The sequence below is a fragment of the Octopus sinensis genome, linkage group LG13 (genome assembly GCF_006345805.1).
Source record: "Octopus sinensis linkage group LG13, ASM634580v1, whole genome shotgun sequence".
NCBI lineage: Eukaryota > Metazoa > Mollusca > Cephalopoda > Octopoda > Octopodidae > Octopus > Octopus sinensis.
The window spans coordinates 16,988,851-17,000,140 of record NC_043009.1 but is presented as its reverse complement, the minus strand read 5'-3'; the positions used below and the strand labels follow the sequence as shown (position 1 = coordinate 17,000,140).

Below are 11,290 nucleotides of genomic sequence, written 5' to 3'. Positions count from 1 at the left end.
ACACCAGTGAGCAGACAGAACAGGAGCAATTTCCTATTCGACGTTCCTAAAATCGAATTTGTTTTAATTTAAATTCTATTTCATCTCGATTAGCATGTCTCATGAACACCCAGCTGTTCCTTATTTTATTGTAAATCCCAACGAAATACATACAGATCAGCAGATAATCAATGAAAGGCCTACAATTACGACACTGGCTCGATCGATCTTTGTCGGATTCAATTTGTATCGCTTGCTGTACCCGACTTGGATTGTTGAAGAATTCTCACAAATGCCCTTTGGCGAAACTCTGTTCAAAATAAGTTTAACATTTTCATTCCCATTTTATTCACTGTTCGTAGTAGTAAAACTTCCAATAATGAAATGTTTAATTGGAACAAACTTTTTCGATCACTAGGCTTTTACGAACGTCAAATAGGAAATTACCGAAAACAGGTACTTTTGGTCTGCGTATAGACTCGTATTCCTGACATTAGATCATGCTAAAGTTAATTTCAACTTTTCTAAAAACAAAGACACCATTAAACTAAGCATTAACGATATATCCTGTTATATTCAGTCACTTAGCACTAACACTACACGCATCTACACACACATCCACCGAATTCTTTCCCTCTCGCCACCTCCTCGCTCACCTCACCTGTGTATCGTTTCCAAGGTAACCAAACAAGCTTAAGAGACAGTAACAAGCTTAACTTTCCGCAAAATGGTGAGTTTCCGTCAAATCTACTCGTTTATTGTTATAAACATTAATTCTGAATTCATTTCGCCAGCTTCATTCTTAATTTCAATACAATATATTTAACATAATACGCATGTTGTGGTTATTATTTCATTTCGGAGCTTAAAATCTCTTCAGTGTTTATGCAGTGGAAGTTACTTAATATAATTACGATAACAATAATCAACGGATAATTGTTTTATATATATATATATATATATATATATATATATATATATATATATATATATATATATATATCGGCTTCCAAGTTCTCTAACTGGTTAATGTTATATCAACCTGGTATTCTTATCGAAAAAGTTTCGGCCCTAAGAAAATAAGTATCTTATATAGCATATTAAATATATATATATATATATATATATACATACATACATACACACACACACACACACACACACACACACACACCACACACACACACACATACATACATACATATATATATATATATATATTATATATATATATATATATATATTATATATATATATAGTCGCATTAGAATGCAGTAACACAAAACTCCTCGTATTTAGTTATTGTTATTGTATCGACCGTGTGATGTTCTAAGGAGCCAGTCTCACCACCTCGCTTGCACAGGCGTTACAAATTGGTGACCCGTTCCAGCTCCTTGAAACTACAAAAATAATTATAATGGGAAAAGCAGATACTCCGGAGATACTCCACAGGTATCATAAACCTTCCATTCCACTATTATTAAGAGTTCAAATCCTTCTCGTGCCAATAAAATAAAGTTTCGGCCTAGTACTGAGGTCGGTTTAATCGACTAGCCTCTGTGGCTTTGTACCTAAGAGATTATTAGGCCTTCTTCGTATATATCAATACCATGTGTGTGTGTGTGTGTAGACAAAGAAATAGGAATAACTATAAAGTAAACCATTTTTATCAGACAAGTTCATACACACGAACACTCATACATGTTCATACATGTTGGCATGGGTTGAATGGTTTGATAGTATCTAAAAGGTCTGAAGAATGCATTGTGTGCTCAGATGTCTACTTTGATATGGTTTGTACTGCTAGATCTCATTCCTAACGTCATCGTACGGAGTGTACCAGCTGATTTGTTTGTGAAGATCGCCCTGAAGCCTGCAAGACTAAGATTCCCTTCGTCTGATTGACAGGGCTACAGTCGAGAGGGGCGGAGTTTTATTCTAGGGAATGGGAGTTTAAAGTATGGAAAAGAGCCAGAACAGACCAGGAATCTTGCTGGAGAGGAGCTACATGGCTACACACATAGGAGAGAGGGTGGGAGTATCTAAGGGAAAAGTTGGGAAAAAGAAAATAGCAGAGTTGAAGTATCAGAGTGGATCCTCGAGGTATGAGGTGAGTGGAAGTGAATAGGGACAATTGAACAGGTGGTGTGGGTGAGTTGAGTTTGCAAGAATGTATGGGGAGAGTAAGGAATGGTTAAAGATTGGGAATTGGTGAGGAGTGAATACAACGAATGAAGAGCAAGTGCTGAGGGGTGGTAAATATACATTGGAGGGAAGACAGGGAAGTATATACAGGTGATGGATGTGGTGATTGGGTAAGGTTGGGGATGTAGTGAATAAGGTGACTGCAGACATTTTTTCCTGGAAGAAACATCAGATGAATTTTTGGAATCTTTAAATCCAGGTGTTGACTTCTCTTCTCGAGAAATAATAATTCTAACTGGCATGAGTTTCCAGAAAAGTGTACTTTCATCAACATTGTGTACTTTCTCTTGTGTGTAGCCCTCATTAGCAGTCATTGTTGCCTTGGGCAAGACATATACTAAAAATTGTTGTCAGCTGTTCAGGATAATTAGAAGCAAACTTTTTGTATAGGAACTGGTAGCTTCACCAGTTATTTCTATGTTCTGTAAAATGAAGCACTTCGTAAATCCTTAAAACCAGTGTATACTAACCAAAAAAGTTTTTACATTCTAAGTTTCAATTTTCCTTTTTCTGCAAATTGTCATACACACCTCTGTTTTTTTGCCTTTTTTTAATTACCATTGTGCACAATGCACTGAGTTCAATCCTCAACCCATACGCCAAAGGGCCGTCCGATTTTAAACATTGCATTAAATTAGATGTATGACAAAATAAGGTCTAGGAGTTAACAGAATAACTTCTTGAGGTCGACTTTGCCTTTCATCCTTTCGGGGTCGATAAATTAAGTACCAATTACACATTGGGGGTCGATGTAATCGACTTAATCCCTTTATCTATCCTTGTTAGCCCCTTGTGGGCAATAAAGAAATAAGAATAACTTCTTGAGCTTTTGATTTAATTTTCTCTCTTTTAGCATGTTTGGTTCCACTGTAGATGTTTGCAAATGTAAAATGTTTTGGCTAAATTTTCTCTTGCATCGAACCTTTTTGTATTCCAGTACAAAACTTTGGTGATTTTTTTTTTTTTGCAGTGTTTCTTTCAGTTCTACTTGATGGCTTCTTTCCAGACACTTTGAATTGTGAGCAAATTCAACTGTGGCTGTAATCAAAACATTATCCACACGAAATGAATAGTAAAATACATATAATCAGGAAAGAACTGTTTTTGAGAGCCAAAAATGGTTGTCTTATTCCTTGTGGATATAAGAATTGAAATGAGATGAAACGTGAAGGAGTGCAGTGGTAGTGGTGGTGGTGGTGGTGGAGAAATACTATATGATTACAGTTGGTTGAAGGGTTACCAGGTTCATGGACACATCACCCTTGCACCTCTAACTTGAGTCATAAAACTCCTACACTCTACTCTCTTTCCCTTTCTTTATCTCTCCCTCTCTCTCATGCACACACACACACACACACATGCACACACACACACACACATTGTTGGGTTGCTGTACCACATACCTAGCTCCAGCCGTTGCTGTCATACTGATACTGACACTGGTGGTGATTGTATTGGTGGTGGTGATAGTAATGGTAGTTGGTAGCAGTGGTCATATTGTTCTTGTTAATAGTATTGTTGTTGCTATTTAATCTCAAGTCAATCCTCATTGACTTAAGATCAAAGAAATTCCATTCAACATTGAAAATACACCAGGGTACCACATTACTTCGTGTGATTGTTTTATATTTTAGATGGAGTTGCTTATCTTGTTCATACTATTGTTGTTGTTGTTGTTGTTGTTTGTCATTAAGGAGTTGGTGGTGATGGGAATGGTGGTATTGGATTTGGTGTTGATGCTAGTTGCATTAGTCTTGTTGATACATAGTGGTTGTGGTGGTGAATGGTGATGTTTTTTTTATGTATCTATCTGTCTGTCTGTCATCTATCTATCTATCTATTTATCTATCTATCTATCTATCTATTTATCTATCTATCTATCTATCTTCTATCTATCTATCTATCTATCTATCTATCTATCTATCTGTCTGTCTTTCTATCTGTCTACCTGTCTTTTTATCTATGTGTCTTTATATCTCTCTATCTATCTGTCTATCTATCTATCTATCTCTCTCTCTCTCTCTCTCTATATATATATATATATATATATATATATGTATGTATCTGTCAGTCTATCTATCTGTCTATCTGTCTGTTTGTCTGTCTGTCTCTCTATCATCTATATAGATAAATAGATAGATAGATAGATAGATAGACACAGGCAAACAGACTGACAGATAGATAGATAGATATTCATGGTGACCCAAGAAAATATACATATCCACACGCAAATATTCATAGTGAAAAACTCCCCTTTACACCATAAATGTTTATAGTAATGCGTGCATAAACACTTACGAGCTCACCCACCACTGTCTATGTGTGTGTGGAGGGGATGTATGGAGTGTGTGTATGTGTGAGAGATTGTGTGTGTATTGTGATTATAGTTTTTCAAACTGCTAGCTACTTTGATCTTGGCTAAAATGCTGAGAAATGGCCTTTTGTTTTAGAAAAAAGTGTAGTCGTTAAATTCTTCAAATTTATCCAAGTTTCTGTGGAAGTGTAATTATAGACTGTATCCTGAAATTAGCAGTCATAATTTACCATTTCTATAAGCAGGAATTGCATAACATGAAGTTGCAGAACATGGGATGCATGTATGTATGTATGTTATATGTTTGTATGTGTGGGGGCACAAGACCTTGTGGTTAGAGTGTTGCACTCCTGATTGCAAGATTGTGATTTCGATTCCCAGGCCTGGTGATGCATTGGTTTCTGGAGCAATATTATTGCTGTAAACATTCATTATATTAGCCTGCAGCCCCAGGTAAACTATGTTGAAGTAATGATTTGTAGGTACATGGCATTTCGTTATGCAACCATCTATATATATAAAGATGAGAATGTGTGTCTGTGCGTCTGTGTGAATCCCTAACACTTGAGAACTACACAACCAATTTCATTCAAATTTTACACATGCCTTACTTAGGGTCCATGTAGTGTCATAGGCCGAAATAATTTTTAACTTCTTGCCTAGTGCGAGCCCAGAGCAAAATCATATCTCCTCCACTATTTCAGTATTACCTGTCAAAAGTGAAACAATAACATCTCTCTATTGTAGTGTCAGGTATTTTTACTTTAATAGTTTCACTTTAATACCGAAACTATTATCTCACATAGGCGTAGGAGTGGCTGTGTGGTAAGTAGCTTGCTTACGAACCACATGGTTCTGGGTTCAGTCCCACTGCGTGGCACCTTGAGCAAGTGTCTTCTACTATAGCCTCGGGCCGAGCAAAGCCTTGTGAGTGGATTTCATAGACGGAAACTGAAAGAAGCCTGTCGTATATATATATATATGTATTTGTGTGTGTATGTTTGTGTGTCTGTGTTTGCCCCTCCCCCCAACATCACTTGACAACTGATGCTGGTGTGTTTATGTCCCTGTAACTTAGCGGTTCGGTAAAAGAGACCGATAGAATAAGTACTAGGCTTACAAAGAATAAGTCCTGGGGTCGATTTGCTCGACTAAAGGTGATATTCCAGCATGGCCACAGTCAAATGACTGAAACAAGTAAAAGAGTAAAGAGAGTATATATATAAGCATACATATATACATACATATATATATATATATAATATATATATTATGTGTGTGTATACATATATATATATATATATATATATTTATATGTATACATCTGCACAAATGTATATATATATATAGATGTATATGTATAGATATATATGTATAGATGTATATATATAGAGATGTATATGTATACATGTATATGTGTAGATGTATATATATAGATATAGATGTATATGTATACATGTATATGTGTAGATGTATATATGTAGATGTATATGTAATATGTACACATATATATACACATATATACATGCATACATATATACACCTATACACACACACACACACATACATGAATGTATATGTGCATATTCATATCTATTATATCAAAGTCAATGTCTTTATGTGTTCATGTGTTACTTATACATTCGAAAACTACTGCACCGATCCTAGTGAAATTTGGAACACAAAATCCAAGCCTAGGAAGAAGGGCAATGCTGTGTCTTTCATACAATTTTATGGACCAAAATTACTGAATGGATCTTTATAATATTTGGAACTTAGATTCAATGCATAAGGGTGGGTATAATGCAGTACATTTGGTTTGAATTTGAGATGGCTTAAAGGGGGAAGAACCTCCATGGAAATTCATAAATTTTCAATGTTGATGAAGTATTCTCAAAGTTTCCACTTCTCATGAGGATTCTAAGTAAACGAGAGGCATCTTCACCTCCACTGATTCAGTTGCAAAGTGTTCAGTAAAGTTATTTGGTTGCAGACTGCCTTTGAGTCTTCTTATTGTCACTGGGTCACACTTAGTCCCTTGATGGTAACATTAATTTCAAGGCCTTCCCAGATGAGTGACTGGTTATTCAAAGACATTTATAGATTGTAAATATATTCTGTCCAGTTACCTATCGGTATAGTGGTCATTTGCAAACTCCAGATGTAACACTTTCATTTCTCTTTAGCCCTCACGTCACACAGTTGTTAATGTTTATTTCATTTGGGTCACGCCCTTCCAATTGCTATAGATCCATAATGCATCTTACGGCTGTGCCTGTCACCTGGATGGTGAAGAATTCTACATTGGGAGTGGTAACAACCAGGGTAGGGTAACTGACTGCTTATTGGGATCATTCGTCTTTTAGTTTCCTGTAGCTTTGCTCTCTTTTACAATCCCAGTGAACATATATTTCCTATTTCAAAGAAATTCAAACAATAGATATAGGACCCAAGGTAAAATGATTCTCAACAATTCAACTTCTCTGCTTGACATTAAGATGCCCACCCCCAACAGGGGCCTCAACTCTCACATTTTAGAGCTCCATGACCTCCATTTTTCAGGAGTAAAATCCTTTTAACAGGTTCAATAAGATTGAAATTTTGGAATATGCACATAAAAATCAGTAGTATGGGATACATGTGGCACGATTACAACCTTTTTAGGGTGTGTAAAGAGGGAAATAACCCTCATCTGCAATTTTGATGAAATTCGAAACATAGGTATTCCAGTTCATTACAGAAAATATAACAGAAAAGTCTAATTCTTCAATTGCATGTAACACGGGCAATGCCGGGTATCTCTGCTAGTATATATATTAAATAGTATATTAAATGCTTTATAAGTCAATACTGTGTCCTACCTGTGTTAGCAGTGCTATTAAATCACGTGTTAAGGTTATCTCTACAGATTTTCTATAGCAATTACAATCAGTGCTGGCTATAAAGGGTTAATTTCAGTTGACCTATCTAGTAATGTGTCCATTTTTCTTGACAGGGTCCCAAGAAGAAGAAAAAGAAGGAACCAAAGAATGTACCGAAGAAGGTGTTGATGGCAAAAGACACTGAATCCAAAGAAAAAGAAGAACTTGAGAGGAAAACCAATGAAGAAGGTTCAAAGTTCAAATTAATTGTTATCCTGATTTTCCCTTTTTTTTCTTTTGCCCTTGAGATCTAGGAATATTAATGCTGGTTACCCAGTTTCCATGGCGTATGAGCAATTGATCTCACAACATTCTCCCTGAACAGGATGCTGCCTGTCCCTTGAAGGGTTCTAGGCTTGCAATTGTGAAGGGAAAGGGCAAGTCAGTTCTTGACTGATAATTTGTTTCATCAACCCCAAGGGGATGAACGGTAAAATTGAGTTCAGCTAGACACAATAGTCATGTGTCTAATTATCATGATCATCATCCCGTGCTAGCACGGAAAACGGACGTTAAATGATGATGATGATGGACCTCTTGATTTTACTTGGTTGGGTTAATTCTATAAGAGTAGACAGCAGCCTGTTGTCAAAGGCCTCACAGGGTCTCAAACACAATACACAAGTGCACAAAAGAATTACAACTTAGTATCCCAGCACTCACCATCTTCTATGACTACTTACATCAACACCATAATAGCAATAGAATCTCGAAGATGGGCAAAATCATAATAATTCTAAAATCCAACAAAATTCTGAAATGAAGCTAAAGTTATATCACACAGACACATCACTCTTGTATATGTATCATCGAAAATTTAGAAATGATAATCTTGACATCAACACTGCAGACATCTTCCTCTGTAAACCATAAACATGGTTTCAGACTACAATATTCAACCTTCACACAACTAATAAACAAGGAACACATAACAGCTACAGCAACCAAAATTGCATATTACAAATATAGTTGAAAGTTTGCTGATGGTAGTTTTAACTATCACTGACATTAGCAAACTTTCAACTCCTTTACTCGCTATCCCTTAAACAAGAAAGAAATATCTATATCACCTAAAGGAACAACACAAAGCATCAACTGGTAAAATACCTGTCAGGTTGTCAAGCCTATGAAATATAAGGGAACAACCCTTCAACTGCTTATGGTTTTTGTTTATCGGTGTACCACAGGGATGTAGTGTCTCACCCATTCTTTTCAATCTATATACATATATATAACCTTTGTACACTTTCTTGAAACATACTCACCACTAATATGCAGGTGAGATTGCACTCACATCCTCCCCTTTATTTTCCACCTGTAGTTGCACAACTCTTACACCAGTCACTTGGAAAACTAGTTCCAAAATAACAGGCTTAAAGCAGTACCAGAGAACACTAAACACAAGCAATCATCACAGTCAGCAATACATGTGTAACTTATATATACACAGTTGGTGCATGTAGGACTGGTAAGAAGCTTGCTTCTCAGCTACATGGTTCTGGGTTCAGTCCAGCGTGCGGCACTTTGAGCAAGTGTTTTCTTATGAGTAGATCTGGTTGAAGGAAACTGAATGAAGCCTGTTGTACATGTGTGTGTCCTTGTGTTTGTGTTTGTCCCCCACCATCACTTGACATCTTGTGCTGGTGTGTTTATAACTTAGTGGTTCGGCAGGCTCAAAAAAAAGTTCTGGGGTCGATAGATTCAACTAAAAGATTCTCCAAGGTAGTGCCCCAGCATGGCCACAATCTAATGACTGAAATAAGTAAAAAGATTAAAAAAAAAAGATGACAAAACTACTTACTTACTTACAACACATCCACACCATGCAAAGAAGACACAGTAAATGGAGCGAAAGAATGCAGAAACCTATTTAGCGCACACACAGATAGAGCCTTTGGTCAACTCAAACAATAAAACAATAGCTTAGAAGAAGTACATAAAGATCTATGCTGAAGTATACTTTGTACTGCCTGGGATCTCCACAGCAAAACCATGAAATACACAAAGCTGTATACTATGCATCAGAACAGGTTGTACACTTACACAACAAGACAAAAATACTAAAAAAAAGGGATGATCACTTGAATACATGAAGGACTTGGCTTTTTTGCTCAGTAATTTTCAACCATCACAGTCCCCGCTATTAAATGAAAAAGCACTTCCAAGCATCCAGACAAACATAGAATAACCCTAGGACACAACTATAACAACATCTAACAAGCACTATTTCACTCAGTCCTGACAAGAATGGGGAACACACACACAGAAATAACAGAAATACCAACAGGCTCACTGGCTGCAAACACTGCCCTGTGATGAACAGCAATTACTGCACTCTGACTAAGTCCACCATACTTACATCCATCATGGTTATCACTAGAGAGAATGCAATCTGTCCAGACTATCCACATTGCGTTGCACTGTTGCATTTCAGACTGTGTTACGTAGTTTACATAGCTTCGCAGAGGAATGATGATAATGACGATGATGACGATGATGATGACAATGATGATGACGACTATGATAATGATGAGGATGATAATGATGATTTAATGTATGTTTTCCATGGCATGGGTTGGATGGTTTGACTGGAGCTGGTAAGGCCAGGGGTTGCACAAGACTATTTTTTTTTTTTGGCATGGTTTCTATGACTGGATGCCCTTCCTAATGCCAACCCCTCCGCAGAGTGTACTGGGTGCTTTTTAAGTGGTGCTGGTGCCAGAGCTTTTAACGTAGCACTAGCATGATATAGCTGGGAAATCAGATCTCTGGATTATGCTTTGTCACTTCAGCTAACTATCTGCATGTTTACACCTGCTTAAGCAAAGCAGCACCAACAGGTATCACTTCCTCTAGGACAAAACAACCAACAACCACCAAACCACATGCACATGACCACAATAACCACTATCACATCTCCTTATTTATTTATTGATACGGAATTAATGGTGAACTTCGTGGATTATTTCTGAAAGCTTTATCCTAAAAAACCTGAAAGAATAGCCTGTGTTGTGTCTGTATGGAAAGAGAGTCACTCATCAGCTATTCATTGAAAAGTGAAAGAAATTGGAACATGATGTTTACTTAATGCACTTTATATATACACTTTATATACTTAATGCACAATTTAATAGACTTAATACGCAGCACTCATAAAATAAATATTTACTCTTCTTTTCCCTTAAACAAAAACAAATATCCTGTACATATGAAACAATCTTTAGTTAAATTGCATATATCTGCCATGTAAATAGGCACAAATATTTCACGGAATTGCACATATGTGCATGCGTTAAGTGATAGGGGATATAAAAAAAAACTTAGTTTAATTAAAAATATGCACTTTTCACTATCCAGTCACTACCACTACAACCACCACCATCATCATCTCTCTCTCTCTTTCTCCTTCCTCTCTCTTCCCTCTCTCTCTCTCTGCCTTTCTTTAGCTTCACCATCAGAACATCACCCCTCTGCTAAAATTATTACCTTCCCCTACCTCATGTCATGGATTCTTCTCCCTCCCACTTTTCCTCTCTCACTCCATCTTTCCCTCTCTTTTTCTTTCTCATTCTCATTCTTTTTGTCTCACTCTTCACCTTATCCTCTTTTTCTTTCTCCCTCTTTTTCTCTAATCATGTGAAAGTGTTACCAATGGACTAAGTAATGCAATGACAAGCAGAATTATTATAAGATTTGTTTATTTATTTAATTTTTGTTCATTTTTAATAGAAGAAACCTTAAGAGCCCAAGCAGAAAAAGAAGAAGCAGAACGAAGGAAGTATGAAAAAATTAGGTTGTTGGAACTGAAGCGACAAGAAACCAGGGTATGTTACAATGGAGAGAATGAATATGAGGAATTTTGTATTCTGCT

At 36.5% G+C, this 11,290-nt stretch overlaps 1 protein-coding gene across 3 annotated transcripts in view; it reads left to right on the top strand.

Annotated features, from left to right (window-relative positions):
* The window catches only part of LOC115218609 (axonemal 84 kDa protein-like), an 85,583-nt gene that overhangs the window by 1,389 nt on the left and 72,904 nt on the right, over positions 1 to 11,290 (top strand). For 2 of the 3 annotated variants that reach the window (XM_036508169.1, XM_036508168.1), the window contains exons 2-3: positions 7,494 to 7,608; positions 11,149 to 11,243. In XM_036508169.1, coding sequence (XP_036364062.1) covers positions 7,494 to 7,608; positions 11,149 to 11,243 — 210 coding nt within the window. Of the gene's footprint in view, positions 1 to 638; positions 710 to 7,493; positions 7,609 to 11,148; positions 11,244 to 11,290 lie in introns of those variants that run through there. The other variant, XM_029788510.2, reaches the window with a different exon arrangement.